Below are 23,217 nucleotides of genomic sequence, written 5' to 3' on the forward strand. Positions count from 1 at the left end.
CTAAGAATTCTACACTGTTGGTTCCCCACACACATTTGTCAGGTTTGATTCTTAACCCTTTATCTTGTAGTCTATGTAATACTTCTCTTATTCTTCTGTTGAGTTGAGATTGGTTTTCTCCTGAAATTAAAATGTCATCAAAATAGGGAATGGTCCCTTTAATTCCTGACAACAAACGTTCCATTATGCTTTGAAAAATCCCGGGAGCTATGCTTACCCCAAATTGTAATCTGGTACATTTAAATGCACCCCTGTGGGTGACAATTGTCTGTGCGAGTGCTGTTGGTTCATCGACAGGGAGTTGCTGGTAAGCTTGGGCTAAATCGATTTTTGCGAACACTTTCCCTTCCCCCAGGGAGTGAAGGAGCTGTTGTACCACTGGAATGGGGTAAGGGTGATGTTGGAGGGCTTTGTTGAGCGTAGACTTATAGTCAGCGCAAACCCTCAAAGAGCCATCCGGTTTAAGAGGCGTAACTATGAGTGTTTCCCATGGCCCCTGCTCTACAGGAACTAAAATGCCCTGGCTTATGAGCTTATCTAGCTGTAGGTCAAGCTTGGGAAGGAGCGGGAGGGGTACCCTGCGAGGTTTGAGCCGGACAGGAGGGACCTTGGGGTCAATAGAAAAGGAGATAGGGGGCCCTTTATACGATCCCAAGGTGGGGCTAAACACTTCTGGGAATTCCTGTAAGAAGTTAGGCATGCTATCAGAGTTAACAGTACATATACCAGAAATTTCAATTCCCAATGGTTCCATCCAAGCCAAACCCAGGAGAGAGTGTCTAGCCTCTGTAACAACAATCATAGGAAGGGTACATTTAACAGTCTTAAACATAATAGGTACATTCACTTGGCCTAGAACAGGTATTATTTTCCCCTTGAAAATCTCTAATTACCAATGAGGTTTGTAAAAGGTCAGACTTTGAGAGGCTAGGCATGTACATTATAAGCTTTTCCCACGGCATAATGGTGTATTTAGACCCCGTATCAAGTTCCATAGAGCATGGCTTGTTGTTTAGGAGCAGTGAGATTACAATCTTGCCCCCATTTTTTGTTGCCGTGCTATTCACGGAAAATTGATTGTTACCTCTTGAGTAGTCGCGGTTAGCGGTTGAGTAGTTCTTGCGGCCAGAAAACCGGGGAAACCGGGTTTCGCGCGGTTGAGGTGTTTGAGTCTGGAAACGAGGAGGACGAGGAGTGGAGAAAGATTCCTCAGGTAAAGGTGCTCTGCAGGCTTCGGTGATATGGCCGCATCGGTTGTAGCGGCGGCAAATGGTGTCCCGGAAGGGGCAGCGTTGGCGCGGATGGTTTCCTCGGCAGCCGGCGCAGGGGGCGACGGGGCGAGGGTATCTGGGTTGTCTCGGTTGGTCCTGTTGCAGCAGGAAACAGCTGTCCTCGTTGAGGGCTGGTGGGCTGAGGTCGTCTGGGGCCTCAGCGCGGGAAAACGTGGAGTCGATCTTGGCGATGACTTCTCGCTTGTCATGCTCCTTCAGCTCTTTGGCAGCAGCGTCGGCAACCTCTGCGGTTTGTGCCAGCTTGATTACTGCCTGGAGAGACGGCTCGTCTTCGGTGAGGAGCTTGTTCCGGACCATGGCATTTCTCATGCCGAAAATTAAGGCATCAGTGAGGCGAGCTTCCGGGCTATCAAATTTGCATTTTGAAAGCACCGGTCGAAGACGCGTAGCGAACTGATTAATGGATTCGGATTCGAGCTGGGCCATTCTTGAAAACTGGTGCCGGAAAACGACGGCTGGTTTCGTAGGCTTGAAATGGCTCGTGAGCTTGGTTTGCAGGACGTCCCAAGCGACGGATTTGGCTGGGAGCGGATCGGTGAGAGTCTGGGTGAGATCGAATATTTCTGGGCCGCAGTAGTTCAGGAAGATTGCCCGCTTTCGTTTGGCGTCGGCGTCCCTTATTCCCGCGGCTTCGAGGAAGATCTCGAACTTGGCTATGTAGGCGTCCCAGGAGGATTTCTCCGGATCGAAGAACTCAGGAGCCCGGCCGATTTGAAGGTTGTTCATTTTGCACGCGTGGTTCTTCCGTCCGTCGTCGCCAGTGAAGAGTCCAGAGACAGGCTAAGTAAAGACGGTTCCTTTATTCAGCTCTTAAAAGGAGAAGTGACAATCAGCGGAACACGTCTGCTCTACCTGGGGAGAAACCGCTCTTTTTATACATTTGCGGCTCCCGCCAAAAGAGAGCAGCCCGCGTCTGAGCCAATCAGGAGCAACTTCCTGTTTCCAGCTCAGACAGCGTTTTCAAAAGGAACAAACTATTTACAAGGATACAACACTATCCATGCCCAGTTCCCTCAGTCTCTCTTCGTAAGTCTTGGTTCCCAGTCCCTTAATCATCTTGGTTGTTCCTTTTTGCACCTTCTCCAGAGTTTCAATGTCTCTTTTGAAGTGTGGTGACCAGAACTGAATACAGTACTCCAGGTGTGGTCAGACCAGGGCATAGTAGAGTGGTATTAAGACTTCCCTGGTCTTGGAGTGTATTGCCCTGTTGATGCAGTTTAGGATTGTGTTGGCCACAATAATATAAGGGCAGACTAGATGGACAATGAGGTCTTTTTCTGCCCGCGATCTTCTATGTTTCTATGTTTCAAAGTCCTGAAGGCATTTATTTCCTTGAACAGTTTGAGGAATGAACAATTTGCCACCTTGAGTTGTTTATAAAAATAATAAAAGCGAGAGAAAACTCTAATAAATAGATGAACTGTTGTGTGTGTAGAGGGCAGGTGAGGATCTTCCTCAAAATCTTTTCCCCTAAATCTTTTTAAAAAAATATTTAATTAAATTATCTAATTATTGAAGAGGGCCAGAGCTGCCATGAAAGAAAATTCAAAAGCCAATTCAAGAAAAAATCAAAATCAAAATGTATTTGCTTCCAATATGGACCTCCCATCTTGTCACATAGAAAATACAATAGGGTTGGTATTCCTGGAGGCGTCTGTAATATGGTAAATGATTTAGCTTTACTAGATAAATGGTCAAAGCAATGGAAATTGCAGTTTAATGTTTCCAAATGAAAAATAATGCACTTGGGGAAAAGGAATCCTCAATCTGAATATTGCATTGGCAGTTCTGTGTTAGCAAAAACTTCAGAAGAGGAGGATTTAGGGGTAGTGATTTCTGACAGTCTAAAAATGGGTGAGCAGTGTGGTCGGGCAGTAAGAAAAGCAAGTAGGATGCTTGGCTGCATAGCTAGAGGTATAACAAGCAGGAAGAGGGAGATTGTGATCCCTTTATATAGAGCGCTGGTGAGACCACATTTGGAATACTGTGTTCAGTTCTGGAGACCTTACCTACAAAAAGATATTGACAAAATTGAACGGGTCCAAAGACGGGCTACAAGAATGGTGAAAGGTCTTAAGCATAAAACGTATCAGGAAAGACTTAATGAACTCAATCTGTATAGTCTGGAGGACAGAAGGAAAAGGGGGGACATGATCGAAACATTTAAATATGTTAAAGGGTTAAATAAGGTTCAGGAGGGAAGTGTTTTTAATAGGAAAGTGAACACAAGAACAAGGGGACATAATCTGAAGTTAGTTGGGGGAAAGATCAAAAGCAACGTGAGAAAATGTTATTTTACTGAAAGAGTAGTAGATCCTTGGAACAAACTTCCAGCAGACGTGGTTGGTAAATCCACAGTAAGTGAATTTAAACATGCCTGGGATAAACATATATCCATTGTAAGACAAAATACAGGAAATAGTATAAGGGCAGACTAGATGGACCATGAGGTCTTTTTCTGCCGTCAGTCCTCTATGTTTCTATGTTTCTATACTTTAAAAGTTCTTTTCATTGTCTCACTCCTAACATTTTCTTCTGTTTATGTGTTACATCGGTGCCCAATTCCCCTGTTACTTTTTTATCCATTGAAATCAGTACAGAGAAGGGTGTGGAAAAACCTCAGATTGTAAAATAACTTTTGAGATTATAATTTCATGGATGAGTTTAATGGAAAAGTACCAATTAATTAGCTTTTTTTTTAAAAAAAAATCCATTTGTTTGATGGTTCTCCGAAATCCATTTGTTTGATGGTTCCCCAAGGCCCTTGCCCCATCCTAAAACAACAACTGTCTTAGATAGTTGCTGACCTTGTTTAACAAGACAGAAAACTCCCATAAAATAAATTGGCAGAAAATGTTGCAACTATTCCAGTGAAGGATTGAAGAAGACTGAATTCCCACTCCTAGAAATTACTACCCACTTCATTGATTTCCTGTTAGACAGAAAACTGAGCATCCCTTTAGCTAATTAGATAAGGCAGAAAGCAAGATACAGGAGAATCCACCCCACTAGTGCAGAGGGGAAAGCCTCAGATATTCCAGGCCTTAGAAATAGGTTGGCTGAAGGCTAAATGATACAGTTCTACAGAGCAATCATTGAGTCTGTCATCTGTACCTCTACAACTGTCTGGTTCGGCTCTGTAACTCAACAAGAGTGACAGAGACTTCAGAGGATAATCAGAACTGCAGAAAAAAACAATTGCTGCCAACCTGTCTTCCATTGAGGACCTGTATACTGCACGTGTACTTACCCCTCGCATCCTGGTCATAAACTGTTTCAACTCCTACCCACAAAATGTCGCACATCAGAACAACTAGACACAACAACAGTTTTTCCCCTGAAAGCCATCACTCTCCTAAACAAATAATTCCCTCACCACTGTCCAACTGTTCACTAAGGCTGCATTACTATTTCTATTAGTTTTTCTCATTGTTCCTATCACCCATCTCCTCCAACTTATGACTGTATGACTGTAACTTGTATCCTTATGATTAATAATAACAATAATAATAATAATAATAATAATAATAATAATAATAATAATATTAATAATAATTTATTAGATTTGTATGCCGCCCCTCTCCGAAGACTCGGGGCGGCTCACAACAATAATAAAAACAATATTATAGTAGCACAAATCTAATATTAAAAGAAATAACTAAAACCCTATCATATTAAAACCAGATAACACATACATACCAAACATAAATTATAAGGAGCCTGGGGGAAAGGTGTCTCAAATCCCCCATGCCTGGCGGTATAGGTGGGTCTTGAGCAGTTTACGAAAGACAAGGAGGGTGGGAGCAGTTCTAATCTCCGGGGAGAGTTGATTACAGAGGACTGGGGCACCATAGAGAAGGCTCTTCCCCTGGGGCCCGCCAAACAACATTGTTTAGTTGACGGGACCTGGAGAAGGCCAACTCTGCGGGACCTTATCGGTCGCTGGGATTCGTGCGGTAGCAGGCGGTTCCGGAGGTACTCTGGTCCAATGCAATGTAGGGCTTTAAAGGTCATAACCAACACTTTGAATTGTGACCGGAAATTGATCGGCAGACAATGCAGGCCATGGAGTGTTGTAGACACGTTAATGTTAATATTGATAGTTTCCTGATTGATTATTTGTACCCTATGACAATAAGTGTTGTGCCGCATGATACTTGACAAATGTATCTTTTCTTTTATGTACACTGAAAGCAAATGCACCAAAGACAAATTTCTTGTGTGTCCAATCACACTCAGGGCCGCCGATAGACGGGTATTACTGGGAGCGGCGTACCGGGCCCGGGGAAATTGAATAATGGGGGGGGTGGCGGTTCTCCTGCTGAGCCCAGTCCTCTCCCGGTGGCTTTCGGCTCCTCCCGCCGAGGAGCTGCAAGGCTGGTCTCGGAGCCCCACGCGGCCAGCGTTCCCTTGTGCCCGGCGGGCTCCCCTTTCCTAAACCCCCACCAGCCCCCTCCTTCCCTTCCCGCCCTGCCCTCCTTCCCCAAGGCGTCCCTTGCCCATCATCCCCTGCCGGGCAATGGGGCAGCGGGACTGCTAGATGGGCAGCTCTTCCGGCGAGGGTGGGCAAGGCGCGCCCTTTTCAGCTCTCGGCCTCCGCCCGCGCAGAAAGCATCCTTCCTCGCATCCAGCGCCGGCCATGGGGTCTTCCGCCGCCGCCTTCCGCAAGGCCCCCCCGAGGAGCTGCGTGGGTCTCCAGCCTTCTCCTGGTGAGTCACCGCGGCAAGGATGCGGGCGAGGGAGAAAGGGAAGAACCCGGTGCCTTGGGCTTTTCCCTCTTGCGGTAGAGGGGTAGGTGGTTTGTGGGGAGCGGGGGAGGGAATGAGCCGGCATAGTCAAAATCACAACTTCTTTCGTTTCTTTTTCTTTCTTTCTCTATTTCTCTCTTGCTCTTTCATTCTTTTTTCTTTCTCTTGCTTTCTTTCTTTCTCTTGCTTTCTCTCCTTCCTTCCCTCTTTCCATTTCTTTCATTCCCCCTCTCTTTTTATTTCTCTTTCATTCTCTTTCTTTCCTCTTTCTTTCCTTATTTCGTTTCTTTTTCTTTCTTTCTCTCTTTCTCTCTTGCTCTTTCATTCTTTTTTCTTTCTCTTGCTTTCTTTCTTCCTCTTTCTTTCTCTCCTTCCTTCCCTCCTTCCATTTCTTTCATCCCCCCTCTCTCTTTTTATTTCTCTTTCATTCTCTTTCTTTCTTTCTCTTTCTTGCTCTTTTTTCTTTCTCTCTTTTACCTTCCCTTCCTCTATTTCTTCTTTTCTTTCTCCTTCCTACCTTCTTCCCTCCCTCCCTTCCTTCAGTCCTTCCTCTCTTACTCTCCCCTTTCATAAGTTTCCTTCCTTCCTTCCTCTGTTCCTGTCCCTTCCCCCTTTCTTTCTTTCTTTCCTTCCTTCCCTCCCTCCATTTCTTGCTTTCCTTCTCCTTCCTCCCTTCTTTCCTCCCTCACTCCCTTCTTTCACTCCTTCCTCTCTTACTCTCCCCTTTCACACCTTTCCTTGCTTTCTTTGCACCCTTCCTCTGTTCCTGTCCCTTCCCTCTTTCCTTCCTTCCTTCCCTCCCACCCTCCGTCCATTCATTCACCCATTCCTCTCTTGATCGCCCCTTTTACCATTCCTTCCTTCCTTCCTTCCTTCCTTCCTTCCTTCCTTCCTTCCTTCATAGCTCGCCCTCGCCTTTCTTCCCTTCCTTCCAGATGGGAGTGCCCCCTCAAGACACCCGCCTGACTGCTGGTACCCTGCTTTTTCTCTCCCCTCGTCATTTCCAGCTCCTCTCCGGTGGCTGCCAGGTGTGGGATCCCCCTCCCCTCTACCCTCGCTAGAAAGCACATGGTTTTGTCAACAAGAAGGGAGAAGTGCCAAGGAGCCGTAAATAAGCCTCGCTCCGCCTGACCGATGCCAGGATCTTTCTTTCCCTTGTCATTCCCGCTTCTTTCTTTCTCCTGGATGAGTCCACACAATCGGCTTAACCCAGTTCCTGAAATAGCCTATGGCAGTGCTTCCCAACCTTGACAACTTGAAGATATCTGGACTTCAACTCCCAGAATTCCCCAGCCAGCATTCGCTGGCTGGGGAATTCTGGGAGTTAAAGTCCAGATATCTTCAAGTTGCCAAGGTTGGGAAACACTGGCCTATGGGACCGCCTCGCTTGGCGTGAAGCGGGAAATGATCCCCGGGGGATGGAGTGGCTTCGCGACTTAAAATAGTTTTAAAATAGCGGGGGGGCCCAGACACTTAGGCTGTATGGGGCCCCAAAATTCCTGATGGTGGCCCTGACACACTTGGTGGTCTTGGTCAATAAAGAATTCTGTTCTATTCTAAATTTTGAATGCAATTAATTTCCAACCAATTCTGCTTATATTCAGATATGTGGGATTCTTCTTAGGGCAATTGACCAGAATACCTCCGGAACCGCCCGCCTTCTGCTGCACGAATCCCAGCAGCCAATAAGGACCCACAGAGTTGGTCTTCCCCGGGTCCCGTCGACCAAACAATGTCGTCTGGTGGGACCCAGGGGAAGAGCCTCCTCTGTGGCGGCCCCGGCCCTCTGGAATCAACTCCCCCAAGAGATCAGAACTGCCCCCAGCCTCCTTGTCTTTCGTAAATTGCTTAAGACCCGCCTGTATCACCAGGCATAGGGGAATTGAGACACCTCCCCCAGGCTTATATAGTTTATGTATGGTACGCTTGTGTTGTATGGTTTTTTAATGATGGGTTTTTAGATGTTTTTTAAATATTAGATTTGTTACATTGTTATATTGTTACTATTCTTGTGGTAAGCCATCCCGAGTCTGCGGAGAGGGGCGGCATACAAATCTAATAAATTATTATTATTATTATTATTATTATTATTATTATTATTGTTATTGTTGTTATTGTTGTTGTTATTATTATTATTATTATTATTATTATTATTATTATTTGAGAAAAGCAGAAAACAATAATTGCAGTTTTGTACCTGCTGATGTTCAAGTATGCTTTGTGCCTGATTTTGGGGCTCATGAATATGAATGTCCTAGGGCAGTGTTTCTCAACCTTGGCCGTTTGAAGATGTGCGGACTTCAACTCCCAGAATTCCCCAGGCAGCATTGCTGGCTGGGGAATTCTGGGAGTTGAAGTCCGCACATCTTCAAACGGTCAAGGTTGAGAAACACTGCCCTAGGAGGATGGTGCATTCATATATGCATGTACGTGTGGGTGGGTGGTGTGTGTATACATACAATCTGTTTCAAATCCTCCAAATGAGTCATAGCTTCCCAAGCAAGAAGTAAAAATATCTCCAGTGGAAAAAAACGAAATGCTCCCCAAAAGGAGGTTAATGACAAGAACGTTTCTGTTAGAAGGTCAAGCATGGCCAAGTTTGAGGGGGAGGGGAGTTATTTTGCTATTGCTATTTCGTGCCCCTTTAAACAAATTTAATATGGAAAAATGCTATTAATTAATAGCAACCCTCTCTTGAACAGGACTAATTCTCTAAGAGATGAATGAGAGGCTCTAATAAATAACAATTAGATTTCAATGTCTAAATAGAATAGAACAGAACAGACTAGAATAGAATAGAATAGAATAGAATAGAATTTTATTGGCCAAGTGTCTTTGGTGCATATGCTCTCAGTGTACATAAAAGAAAAAGATACATTTGTCAAGAATCATGTGGTACAACACTTAATGATTGTCATAGGGGTCAAATAAGCAATGAAGAAACAATCAATATTAATAAAAATCTTAGGATACATCAGGGGTGTCTAACTCAATTTCATTGAGGGCTGTAGGATTGTGATTGACCAGTGATGGGCTCCTACAGGTACATTCAGGTGCGCAGAACCGGTAGAAAAATTTTGCATTTTTTTTCTTTTTCTCCCTTCTGGGCTTTGGGAATGTTTTAATTTTAGAAGAGCTGTGCGTGTGTGTGTGTACATACACAGTCTCTTTATATAGTAGATAAGGTATATTTTTGTGTACCTGTGTGTAATATGTATGTACATAAAAGGCATATGTACACATATGGCATATATACATAGAATTATAGAATAGTATATTTTGGAAGTTCAGCAATAGTAAATAGATGGGGAAATTGTATCTCTTTGAGGCGAGGAGAGGCCAGGCACCCTAACCCTAACCCTTGACACGAGTGACATCAAGTTGGCCACCTTTAAGCCAGTCACATGACCTTTAAGCCACCCCCGGTCACATGATCATCAAGCCACTCCCACTTGGCCACATGGTCAGCATGCCACACCCACAAAATAAGACGCATCCACAGTGTGGTAGTAAATTTTTTTGCAGCCCTTCACTGTGTTTGAACTCTGTGGGCCAGGGGGCGTGGTCATAGTGGGAGTGGCCAGCTCGATATCACTTGTGTCACTTGTCATTTGTGTCGGGGGCGCCTGTGGCAGCCTGTATGCTCTGCCAGTGAAAATGCGCTGTTGAGCTCTGTTTTCAGCTGTGATGGTCTCCTGCAACCCTCTGCCGGTGAAAATGGAGCTCAGGCGGGCTTCACATGACCCTCCCAAGCTTACTTTTTGCTGGCACAGACACCACAGGCCTTTCCTTTGTTGTTTCCAGGGCGGCCCCACGAGGCAGATCTAAGCACCCGATAAACCGGATCTGGCCTCCGGGCCTTGAGTTGGACACCCTGGTCTAAATGATGGGAGTGTATAAATGGTGCTGAATGTCAAAATATAGTCATAGGATAGATGTAAGGATCAATGTTACACTGTTACCCAATGTTACCCAATGTTCTACAGATGAATCATTGAGTCTGTCATCTGCACTTCTATATTGTGCTGTTTTTTGCACTCCAGAGCCTTTAGGGAAACTTCCTAAAGCCTCAAAGTATGAAAAACAGCACAGCGGCAAACAGGAAGTCTGTTTTTCCAAACTTCCGGTTTCCCCCTTGGGTGTTTTTTTTTTGCACTCCGGGGCTTCAGGGAAGCTTCCCTGAAGCCTTGGGAGGGCAAAACAGCCTTCCCCAAGGCTGAAAATCAGCTGGAGCTGACATAGGGCAATGCCTCATGTGCCCTTCAATATGGCTCCACATGCCACCAGCGGCACACACACCATAGGTCATATACTAATATCCTGTTTGGATCTCATGTTAATGTAGCTTTTGCCAGCCTGATTCTTTCAATATATTTTGGCATGAGTAGCTCAATTATTCTCCACTGGCAGGTGGTGGGGAATTATAGAAGCTGTGTTCCCAGTCCACCTGAAGGAAAAGACTTAATGAACTCAATCTGTATAGTCTGGAGGACAGAAGGGAAAGGGGGGGGCATGATCGAAACATTTAAATAAGTTAAAGGGTTAAATAAGGTTCAGGAGGGAAGTTTTTTTAATAGGGAAGTGAACACAAGAACAAGGGGACACAATCTGAGGTTAGTTGGGGGAAAGATCAGAAGCAACATGAGAAAATATTATTTTACTGAAAGAGTAGTAGCTGCTTGGAACAAACTTCCAGCAGACGTGGTTGTTAAATCCATAGTAACTGAATTTAAACATGCCTGGGATAAACATATATCCATCCTAAGATAAAATACAGGAAATAGTATAAGGGAAGACTAGATGGACCATGAGGTCTTTTTCTGCCGTCAATTTTCTGTTTCTATGAGAAGAGCAGCCAGGGCCTAGGGATGGAGTCAAGTGAGTAATAAGCCTAGAATTCTTACATTCCCATAAAAGTCCAATCACTCTTGTATTTTACTGCGTCAATTTAGTGCTGATCATTTGTTGATTAGATTCTTGTGTATAAGCATGAGCAGTAAATCATCTTAACTGGAACCTAATGTATGGTCCTGATTCATTGCCTAATGCCACCTGGAGGACAGCATAATGAGGAAGGCGTCCTTATTTATTAATTTATTTTAAATATGCACTAAACTACCTGTGAGCAGATTGTCTATAAGCGTAGACTTTTATGGATGCGTGATGAAATAGGAGACTCATTTATACAGAATACAGTAGGTTAAAAACGATGACCGTAACCATTATTTGTTTGCGTTTTGTTCCTTTTTGTTATGAATTAAAAAGCAATAAAAATAAACATAAAATATGCATTAAACCACCTTACTCGGAAAACTCTGTGCACTGCACAAATTCAGAACCTGCTACAAGATGGAATAAAATAACAAGACAATAAATAACAGTAAATCACGGGGCAGATTTTAACACAGGGGTGGGCAATTAATTTTGCCATGGGGCCGCATGCGAAATTGGGATGGTTTTAGAGGGCTGGATTAATATAATTAACTCAGTTCTACCCAATACTGTATATTATTGGGTAGAACTGAGTTAATTATATTATAATTATAAATTACCATAACCACCCACCCCTTCCTTCCTTCCTTCCTTCCTTCCTTCCTTCCTTCCTTCCTTCCTTCCTTCCTTTAAATTTCTTGGAAAGGCCAATGAAACCAATGAACAATTTAAAAATGAGCATTTATTGGACTTTTGCAAAAGGGCATGGAAAGAGAATTTCTCCTTCCTTCCTCCCTCCCTCCATTTCTCCTTCCTTCCTTCTTTCCTCCCTCCATTTCTCCTTCTTTCCTTCCTTCCTTTCTTCCTTCCTCCCTCCATTTCTCCTTCCTCCCTTCATTTCTTCTTCCTTTCTTCCTTCCAACCTCCGCGGGCCAATCAGAGACAGTGGGCGGGCTGCATCCGGCCCCCGGGCGGCACTTTGCTCAGGTCTGTTTTAACAGAATAACAGAGCTGGAAGGGACCTTGTTGGTCATCTAGTCCAACCCCCGCCTAAGCAGGAGACCCTGCACCATTTCTGACAGATGGCAATCCAGCTTTTTCTTGAAAGCTTCCAGTGGTAAAGCTCTCACAACGTCTGAAGGCAAGCTGTTCCTTGGTTAATTTTCCTCTAGTTTTTGATTAGCTGAATCACCTTTGGAAAGCCAGGTTTTGGTAATAATTTATTTATTTATTTTATTGATTGATTTTGTCCAATACAAATTGAAAGTTAAAGAGAATAAAAACATGTAGTAGTAAATATCAGGGAAGGGATAGAAGAAGAGATATGAGAATAGAATACATCAATGAAGAGTAGAGGAAAGGATATATAAATGGGAGAAAAGATATATAAAATATAGGAGAGACAATTGGACAGGGGATGGAAGGCACACTAGTGCACTTATGCTTGCCCCTTACTGACCTCTAAGGAATCTGGAGAGGTCTGGTAATGAGTTCCACGCTTCAACAACACGATTGCTAAAGTCATATTTTTTACAGTCAAGTTTGGAGCGGTTGATACTAAGTTTGAACCTGTTGCGTGCTCTTGTGTTATTGCGGTTGAAGCTGAAGTAGTTGTTGACAGGCAGGATGTTGCAGCATATGATCTTGTGGGCAATACTTAGATTAAGCATAAAACGTATCAGGAAAGTCTAAATGAACTCAATCTGTATAGTCTGGAGGACAGAAGGAAAAGGGGGGACATGATCGAAACATTTAAATATGTCAAAGGGTTAAATAAGGTCCAGGAGGGAAATGTTTTTAATAGGAAAGTGAACACAAGAACAAGGGGACACAATCTGAAGTTAGTTGGGGGAAAGATCAAAAGCAACATGAGAAAATATTATTTTACTGAAAGAGTAGTAGATCCTTGGAACAAACTTCCAGCAGACGTGGTTGGTAAATCCACAGTAACTGAACTTAAACATGCCTGGGATAAACATATATCCATTGTAAGATAAAATACAGGAAATAGTATAAGGGCAGACTAAATGGGCCATGAGGTCTTTTTCTGCCGTCAGTCTTCTATGTTTCTATGTTTCTATCATGTTTAAGGCGTTGTAGTTCTAAGCTTTCTAGACCCAGGATTGTAAGTCTAGTTTCATAGGGTATTCTGTTTCGAGTGGTGGAGTGAAGGGATAATCTGAATACATCTTTGAATTCTCCTGTGCTTTAAGATCTATATTTAGCAATTTCATGTGGATCTTAATCTCAAGGCACTGAAAACTTTCAGTGGCCTCACAGAAATTGGACTAAAAGCTTATTTGTTTTCTGTGGGGATAGATTTGATCTGTTGGAGAAGTCATTGAAACAAAGTACGATACTAGAGATAAAATGCAGACAACAGGAACAACAATGGGAAAGAAAGGGATTTTTTTGTAAAAAAAAAATAAAGCGAAACTGTACTTACTAATCTGCTTTTATGTAACCTTTTCCTTCTCGATCAAAAACTCTAAAAGCATTCAAAATGATTTCTTCTGGATCAGTGCCTTAAAAAAAAAAAGAACAATTGGATTCTTTATACTCTGAACATTTTTTCTGCACAGGCACTAACAGCAGACATATTGAATGTGCAATGTTTGATTATTATTTTTTTTACCATTCCACTGAACAATGCCATCTAAGGTAATTCACCCAGTTCTGCTACGGCAGATGTTTGCTGGTACCAGTTCTGCATTTTTTCAATTATTTGGGATGTATCATAAGAGAACAATTCCAAATTTCTGCAGCGGTGTTACTACTCAAGCATGAGATGCCATATTCTTCCAGTCTCGTTTGTTGGGTCAGTTTTGAAAGCATCTTCTTGTCATTCTGCACCATAGAGAGCATTTTAACTTACTGCACCTGTGCATGGTTTCCAATTGCACATTGGCAGATAGGACAGGGCTCCAGATCAGTGATGGCGAATCTATGGCACACGAGCCGTTGCCCTAGCTCAGCTCCAATGTAGAGTGATACCTTGTCTTACAAACTTAATTGGTTCCGGGATGAGGTTTTTAAGGTGAAAAGTTTGTAAGACGAAACAATGTTTCCCATAGGAATCAATGGAAAAGTGATTAATGCATGCAAGCCCAAAATTAACCTCTTTTGCCAGCCGAAGTGCCCATTTTTGCACTGCTGGGATTCCCCTGAGGCTCCCCTCCATGGGAAACCCCACCTCCAGACTTCTGTGTTTTTGCGATGCTGCAGGGGAATCTCAGCATCGCAAAAACGAGTGCTTTGCTGGCAATGGAAGTCCGGAGGTGGGGCATTCCAGAGGCGGAGGTGGGTTTGTAAGGTGAAAATAGTTTGTAAGAAGAGGCAAAAAAATCGTAAACCCCGGGTTTGTATCTCGAAAAGTTTGTATGACGAGACGTTTGTAAGACAAGGTATCACTGTATATTGTGTGTGCTGGCCAGCTGATTTTTCGCTCGCACAAAGGCTCTGGGAGGACGTTCTTGGCTCCCAGAGAGCCTCCAGGAGTCCAGGGGGGTGGGAGGCGGCATTTTTACCCTCCCCCGGTTCCAGGGAAGCCTTTGGAGCCCGAGGAGGTCAAAACACGAGTCTACTGGACCAACCAGAAGTGGGGAAACAGGACATTTCCAGCCTCCAGAGGGCCTCCGGGGGATGGGGGAAGCAATTTTCACCCTCCCCAGGCATTGGATTATGGGTGTGGACACTCTTTCGTTCACCATCACTGCTCCAGAGGGATATCTGCCCAGAAGATAATTGGTTGCCCTCTCCCCTCTTCAGAAGAGCTTCATAGCTCCCACTGCCTTAAGAAAGTTAAAAACATTCTTAAAGATCCATCTCATCCTTGGCACCCCCTTTTTTAAAAAAACTATTAGCATTTGGCAGCTGGTACAGGACAATAATAAGTGCACCAGAGTGCCTACCATCCCCTGTCCTATCGTCTCTCCTATATCTCCTATATCTTCTCTTCTATACCTATATCTTTTCTGCTACTCTCTCATGGTTATATTTCACTCCTTTATTTTCTCCTCTATTCCCCCTTTAATACATTCTACCTGATTATATCCTCTATAACCCTCATTGTGTATTATTGTGTATTGGACTAACTAACTAACTAACTAACTACCTAACTAACTAACTAACTAACTAACTAACTAACTAACTAACTAACTAACTGTTCTGCCGGACTCTCTGCTAGGAGCCTCCCAAAAATTCAAAGGTACAAATTTCAGACACACACGTTTGAAAATTCAAAACAATGTTCTTTATCACAAAATTCAAAATAAACTAAGCACTCTGTATTGCAAAGAGCACTCTTCCCAAAACAACCTGGTAGTTTGTACAAGTCCCTTATCAGTGTGTAAGTACTTAGCTTGCAGCTTTGAAGAAAGTCACAGCCCTTCTTCCACGAAGTGAAACTCACTTTGCTCTGCTTTGGTTTCAAAGTGGTGAAAAGTCAACAAACAAAGGCCGGAGTCAGCAAGACATTCATGAAACACAACGATCAGATAATTCTCCACAATGGCCAAACCCACACGCTTCTATTTATAGCAGCAGCACTAATTACAGCAGCCCCACCCAACCACAGGTGGCCTCATTTACTTTTGTAATAATCCTTTAGTTGTTGCTTCCTATGCATCACTCTACGCATGCATGGATGTGTCATTAATTCTTGTTCAGAATCCAGAGATGATACAGATGATTGATCTCCTCCTGGGCTGTCTGCCAAACTCCCCTCCTCCCTGTCACTCAGGCCTCCTTGGTCAGAGGAGACTTCATCGTCAGATTCCACTGGGAGCAAAACAGGCCTGCAGCATGTGGATGTCTCCCCCACATCCACCTGCACATTCCTTGGGGCAGGAGCTGGGCCAAAGCTAACCACAACACTAACTAGTTGCAGAAATTGATTGCCAACTTCAGTGCCTGTTGAATTAAAGCCTTGAAAAAAATATAACAGACTGTTTCTTCAGATAGTCTCCTTTTAATCTCTATGGCGCATTCCTTGGAAAGAAATACACACAAATACATGTCTTTGATGTTCCTGGTTCTTGGCTTCAAGGTGAAAAGGTCATTTATGCCTTCGCAGCTGCAGAAAAATAAGATTCACTCTATCTGGCAGCAAAAATCTGGGTACCATTAGGGGACAGCAAAGTGAGCATAAAATCAACTTTGTTCTGCCCCCTGAAGGCTGCCTGAGTTTTGCAACTAAGATATGAGAGCCATAATTATTTAAATAACCACCCAACCAACAGGGCCTAAATCTGAAACACTGTCAAATCAATTGTTAGCAATTGCTTCCCATTGATACTGCTAGTGAGCCACTGAAAAGTTCTTATGTGCTTTAGGTGATAAATATATTTATAGGATTCAGGTAGAATCCTATAGTATGATCCAGGACTCCACAGGATTCCGTATTACATGCATTAATTTCGAGATGTATAAGATCCAGATTGAGTAGACTAGACTGACTCTTTTTTTAACATAATGGGATTTTTAGCTTACTGTTTTAACTATTAGATTTGTATACATATTGTTTTGTATTGGATGTTGTGAGCTGCTCCGGGTCCTCGGAGAAGGGCGGCATACAAGTCTAATTAATAATAATAATAATAATAATAATAATAATAATAATAATAATAATAACAACAACAACAACAAAATAATAATAATAATAATAATAATAATAATAATAATAATAATAATAATAATAATAATAATAATAATAATAATAGAACATAATCACACGTGGGCTCCACAAAATTGGAAAAGTTGAGAATAAGTTGCACAAATACCTTCGGCAAGGCTAGAGAGATAAGCAAGCATTACATTTTGTGAATCCTGCCACATTGCTCATTTGGAATCGAATAGCATGGTTCATTGCACAGTCAGATGTTTAGACCAGATTCGTCACACCTATTGAATTCTTCCCGAGGACTTGCAATAGGCAGAAGGTGGTTGGTGGTGTTTAAAGGTATAGTTGTGGGATGTCAGCTGTTCCAAGTAAAGCAATTGCAATTGACTGATAGTGACTTTATCAATGCCAGTGGTGTTCAAATGGTACTCCAGAAGTTGTGGGACTGCACCCAATATATATAATATTGTATAGCTATATATAGTTCTATGTATAAATCAGGGGCCCACAAACTTAGCAACTTTAAGACTTGTGCACTTCAACTCCCAGAATTCTCCAGCCAGCTATGCTGTTGTAACCCCTGAATGCTCTTCAAGAGTAGCCTATAACAGTGAGGGAAAACCGTTTTTTCCCCTGGTGCTGAAAGAGCATGTGTGTGCGCTATTGCGCAAGCGCGAGTGCCCACACCCATAATTCAATGAGGAAGATGAAAACAGCTTTCTCGGCACCTCGAAGGCCCTCTGGAGGCAAGAAATGGCCTGTTTCCCAACTTCTGGTGGGCCCATTAGGCTTGTGTTTTGCCCTCCCCAGGCTCCAAAGGATTCCCTGGAGCTGGGGAAGGCTAAAAACACTCTCCCCACACCCCCGGGGCCTCTCTGAAAGCCAAAAACACCCTCCCAGAGCCTCTGTGAGCCAAAAATCAGCTGGCCGGCACACATATGCACATTGGAGCTGAGCAATGGCTTGTGTGCCAGCAGATATGGCTCCAGGTGCCAGCTGTGGCACCATAGGTTCCACAGCTGTGTGCCATAGGTTCATCATCACTGGCCTGTAACTATATTATAGAGTTCTACATAGTTATTTGTAAAAAACACAGGTCCCCAAACTTGGCAAATTTAAGACTTGTGGATTTTGACTCCCAGAATTCTAGGAGTTGAAGTCCACAAGTGTTAAAGTTGCCAAGTTTGAAGACCTCTGGTATGAATCATATTTTGATTCTAATAAGAATTCTGAATATTAGTGGTAGCAGTGATGGTGGGAGGCTCCCGCACATCATCAAAAAACACTCTGCACATGTGCAGAAGTGTTGCGCATGTACAAAGCATGTGCACCTGTGCGCTCCCATTCCTGAACCAGTAGCAAAGGTAAGTAAAACCCACTACTGCTGAATATATAATATAAAATTAATACATTACGTATTGGCAGAATAAAACCAGCATAATAAAGAATTGTTTGTTTTGTTTCTTTGTTTACTTACTTACTTACTTACTTACTTACTTACTTACTTACTTACTTACTTACTTACTTACTTACTTACTTACTTATTACTCGGGGCAGCTTACAACATATGGAAAACAATGCAACATCCTAATCCAATTAATTTAAAACTAGTTAATCTAAAACCCCAGTAGCATTAAAATCAATCATTGCCATTCACACAACAAATATACATTACATTCGTCGGCCAGGGGGTTAGGGTCTAACCTCCCCAAGCCTGGCGGCATAGATCAGTCTTGAGACTCTTGCAGAAGGCAAGGAGGGTGGGGGCAATACGAATCTCTGGGAGGAGCTGATTCCAGAGGGCCTGGGCCACCACAGAGAAGGCTCTTCCCCTAGGCCCCACCAAGTGACATTGTCTAGTTGATGGGATCTGGAGAAGGCCGACTCTGTGGGCCCTAACCGGTCGCTGGGACTCATGCAGCAGAAGGCGGTCCTGCAGGTAATCTGGTCCGATGCCATGTAAGGCTTTATAGGTCATAACCAACACTTTGAATTGCATCCGGAAACCAATCGGCAACCAGGGTGATCAAAACTTTTAGGAAGATCAATCATCAAAGTTGGGTAAAAAAAAGTTATTGCCTACTTGAAAATAAGGGAAAGTAAGTTCATCCCATCTATTTATACTAAAGGGACAAATGACAACAATTTCAACTGTTGCCTGTTCTTGATCAAAAGAAAATTCTTGCTAGTCAAGTCCTTACAAAGGATTTGTTGAGCAAAATAAACCCATCTTTTCCCCAGTCCTCAAACTGGCCTGAAGCTACAGATTTTTTTAAAAGTAATTATGTAACAAAGAACGGAGCTGTGAAGGAAGCCACATTGGCAGGTTTGCCGTCCTTTCCTTTCAGAACCCAACACCGTGGTATAACTTGGACTATTTCCCTATTCAAAAAAAAAAATTAATCAATTAAACTCATCAAAGGTTGGTCAAAGCAGGAGCAGAAGGGTGGGGTGGGTAGGTTTCTGGGAATTTTGAACAGGGAGATACATTTTCTGACGCCAGATGAGTAGTTAAAGAAAAAACGAAGAAAGCATTTTGTGTTAATGCCAACCACATGGGTCTCCTCTCTACAAAGGGTTGGAAGAAATGCAATTTGTATACCACACAAAGATGCTCCACTTCATCAAAGAAACCACTTTATGCACCAGCTAATCAATAGAGAATGCTGGCCGCAACGTTCCACTTCAAAGCAAAGAGTCCAGGAAGATGGCAAAGTACACCAGGGTTATTCTTGCCTTCTCCTCTCTCTCTCTCTCTTTTTCCATCAGAGAGGGTAGGAAAACTCTCCAACATTGGAGACTTTAAAAAAAAATATTCATGGATATAAGAGTCCGCCCAGAGTCCGACAGGAGTTGGGCAGCTTATAAATAAATATAACAAATTATATTTGTTATAATTCTTCGGAGAGGAATTATAAAGTCCTCAGAGAGGGGCGGGATACAAATCTAGTAAAATAGATAGATAGATAAATAGATAGATAGATAGACAGACAGACAGACAGACAGACAGACAGACAGACAGACAGACAGACAGAATGAATGAATGAATGAATAAATAAATTTAAATTAAATCAAATAAGCCCATGAGTGTTCTACCCGCCCTTAAAGAGCCACCCCCCCCCCCAGGTGACTCTTTCATCTCATCTGGGTTGAAGGCAGTCAGCTCAGCTGCTAGTTGGAAGCAGATTTGGGTGATAACCCAGCTGCACCTCAATACCCCAGCTGTGATTCTTCACTCCAATTTGCTAAGATTCAGCTATTTGGGAAACAGGGAAGCCATGTCACACCCACCAAGCCACGCCCACAGAACCGGTAGTAAATTTTTTTTTAATCCTACCACTGATCTAGTCCAGCTCTTATAATGAGAAAAGGAGAGCAGAAGATGCCTGCCTATTTCTCTGCTCTCACGGGACACAGACTGACCTAAATCTTATTGGATTACCTTTAAATTAATAATGTCAATACAAATGCTATCGTATTTAGTCCATTATGGAGCCAGGGTGGTGCAGCAGTACAGTCCACTGAAGCTGACTGTAGATCTCTAGGTCAGAGGTTCAAATCTCATCACCGGCTCAAGGTTGACTCAGCCTTCCATCCTTCCGAGGTGGGTAAAATGAGGACCCGGATTGTGGGGGCAATAGGCTGGCTCTGTTAAAAAGTGCTATTGCTAACATATTGTAAGCCGCCCTGAGTCTAAGGAGAAGGGCGGCATAAAAATCAAATAGATAGATAGATAGATAGATAGATAGATAGATAGATAGATAGATAGATAGATAGATAGATAAAATAAATTCCCCCATGCCACCCCCAAATTTACTCAGGAGTTCTTGTTCTTGTCAACAGTCTAACCAAATTTGGAATGCTAAACTAACTGGCTATTAATTACCTTGCCGCAAGCCAACCTGAATTAGAACTGATTGCCAGAATATTTGTCTTAGTAAATATTTCATTTTGAAACCAAGTAGTTCATTAGGGATACAGATGTGCCTGAGCTAAACAGAATGGCTTTGAATCTTTCCACATATGATGGATGTCAGGCGTCCAGGAAACACCCCCAATGAAATAAAAATCCAAGGGAAGAAGTTCCTCAAATTTCCAATTTATCAGAGATGTCATGTTGACACATGTGAAGAAACCGGAATCTGAAAGCTTCCAGGGTTTCCCTAACCAGTTGACAGTTCACAACCCTGCCCCACCCACAAGCTCATCACATAGTCCAATCAAAACTTCACACTCAACTAGATATGGTCTCCACACAGGTGCAGGCATTTAGAAAATCCGAGTAAAGAATTTTTTTATGACTAAGTTTCTACTCCTCCAACAACAACAATAAAACCCTCCCAATTTCCCAGGCTGAAATATGTAGCAATCAAAGCAGAAAAAAATTAACAACTAAACAATGTCGGCTCGCTGGACCCAGGGGAAGAGCCTTCTCTGTGGTGGCCCCAACCCTCTGGAACCAGCTCCCCCCAGAGATTAGGATTGCCCCACCCTCCTTGCCTTTCGTAAACTCCTTAAAACCCACCTCTGCCATCAGGCATGGGGGAACTGAGATATCTCCCCTTGCCTATGCAGTTTTATGTATGGTATTTTGTATGTATGATTTTTTAAACAATGGGGTTTTTTAGACTTTTAATGTTAGATTCATTACTATAGACTTTTAATACTACTGTTTTTATCACTGTTGTGAGCCGCCCCGAGTCTGCTGAGAGGGGCGGCATAAAAATCAAATAAATAAATAAAATAAATAAAATAAATAAAATAAATAAATAAATAAATAAATAAATTAAATAAATAAATTAAATCAATCAATCAATAAATCAATCAATATAAATAAATTTTGACCCTAACCAACTACTCTGAAACAACCTTTATTGAGCTCAATCACCATAGATTTGAAGTCAAAATTCAAATTCGAAATTCAATCACCATAGAATTAAGGTCAAAATTTGCTTTATCAGGTAGTAAATTGAAATTTAGTTGATTAATTTCTCTCTCTCTCTCTGTGTGTAGATTCTCAAAATTTAGGCAAATATTGAAAAGATCATCTTCTGTTAGTTCAACCATTAATTGAATAAGAAGTAGTGATTTACTGAATCTTATCAATGGAAAGCAGCTGGAGTAAATCTACAAAGAAAATCTTAACATTTACATTAGATTATATGGGGAAAGGCCTTTCTTCAAATGATGTGATCCCATCCTATAATATTCTCATCTTGAGTTACCTTCTTTGTGGGCAGTGATCTGTAGTCCCCCACCCCCCCATTCTGGGTCATTCAACAAAGAATAATAGTAGAGGATTCCAAACTAACAGATAGTTTGTGATAGTTTCCCTTCCCTCCACTACAAAGTGCTAATCTAGAAAATTCTCCTCTCCTTTAATTTTGCTTTAGCATCTAATGTAAAGCCTGCGTTATGTAGACACAGGTGGTAAATTACTCTGGCTCGTAAAGTTGCTTCTGTGATAGGAAAGGCCCTTGACATTGGAAGGCAATCAGTATGCCTATTAGAAACATAGAAACATAGAAGACTGACGGCAGAAAAAGACCTCATGGTCCATCTAGTCTGCCCTTATACTATTTCCTGTATTTTATCTTACAATAGATATATGTTTATCCCAGGCATGTTTAAATTCAGTTACTGTGGATTTACCAACCACGTCTGCTGGAAGTTTGTTCCAAGGATCTACTACTCTTTCAGTAAAATAATATTTTCTCACGTTGCTTTTGATCTTTCCCCCAACTAACTTCAGATTGTGCCCCCTTGTTCTTGTATTCTCCAGCATCAGCTCTAGACCTTCAGAGTATTCTTCACACCCCAACAGACTGCTTTGATTTTGATTTTGATTTTGATTTTGGTTTTTTACTTTTACTTTTACTTTTTAAAATTTTGGTCAAACAAAAACAAGAATAAAAATAAAATAAAAAATACAATGCCAGGGACGATAGATTGTACACGACCCCTGTCTATTGACCCCTTAAGTATGAAGTGAGGTCCACAGAAATGGACTGAAACTATGAAAATTTGCAGCTGAGACAACTGGATCAGGTAGAACGGTCTTTGACAACTCTGTTACAGAAATCATATTTTTTGCAGTCAGGTTTAGAATGATATACGTTAAGTTTAAGGCAGTTGTTTGCGGGCCTATTATTGCAATTAAAACAAAAATGTCATTTACAGGTAAATGTTCGCTTGTTTCTGATGGGGTAGTTACCTTTTCAACAAGGCATTGTGGTGAAATCATCCACAGCCCAACCCATGGTCCACAAGTACATAATAAGCTTTATGATAACCAGAAGCACTCTGGCAATAAAGATTAAGTAGGGTCCTGTGTTCTCTATAGCAGCCCAATCTTCCACTTAATTGTGCTTTTCTTTGTTAAAATAATATTCATTATAGAATTATAGAAGTTGACTCACTAAAAATTTGACCACAGCCTAAGTAAGCCCAAAGTTAGATTTTGCTGTGGGAAAGATACTATACTCCAAGACAAATGAACCTGTAGACAAAAAGACAGCTATAATGGGGGTGAGGAAAATAGACCCATACAGTGGTACCTCTACTTATGAACTTAATTTGTTCCATGACCAGGTTCTTAAATAGAAAAGTTTGTAAGAAGAAGCAA

General features: G+C 42.3%; 1 protein-coding gene across 1 annotated transcript in view; it reads right to left on the reverse strand.

Moving 5' to 3' along the window:
* The window catches only part of MYL10 (myosin light chain 10), a 66,767-nt gene that overhangs the window by 11,406 nt on the left and 32,144 nt on the right, over positions 1 to 23,217 (reverse strand). The window contains exon 5 of the mRNA XM_070742454.1: positions 13,419 to 13,497. Coding sequence (XP_070598555.1) covers positions 13,419 to 13,497 — 79 coding nt within the window. The remainder of the gene's footprint in view (positions 1 to 13,418; positions 13,498 to 23,217) is intronic.

The sequence above is a fragment of the Erythrolamprus reginae genome, chromosome 1 (assembly GCF_031021105.1).
Source record: "Erythrolamprus reginae isolate rEryReg1 chromosome 1, rEryReg1.hap1, whole genome shotgun sequence".
Taxonomy (NCBI): domain Eukaryota; kingdom Metazoa; phylum Chordata; class Lepidosauria; order Squamata; family Dipsadidae; genus Erythrolamprus; species Erythrolamprus reginae.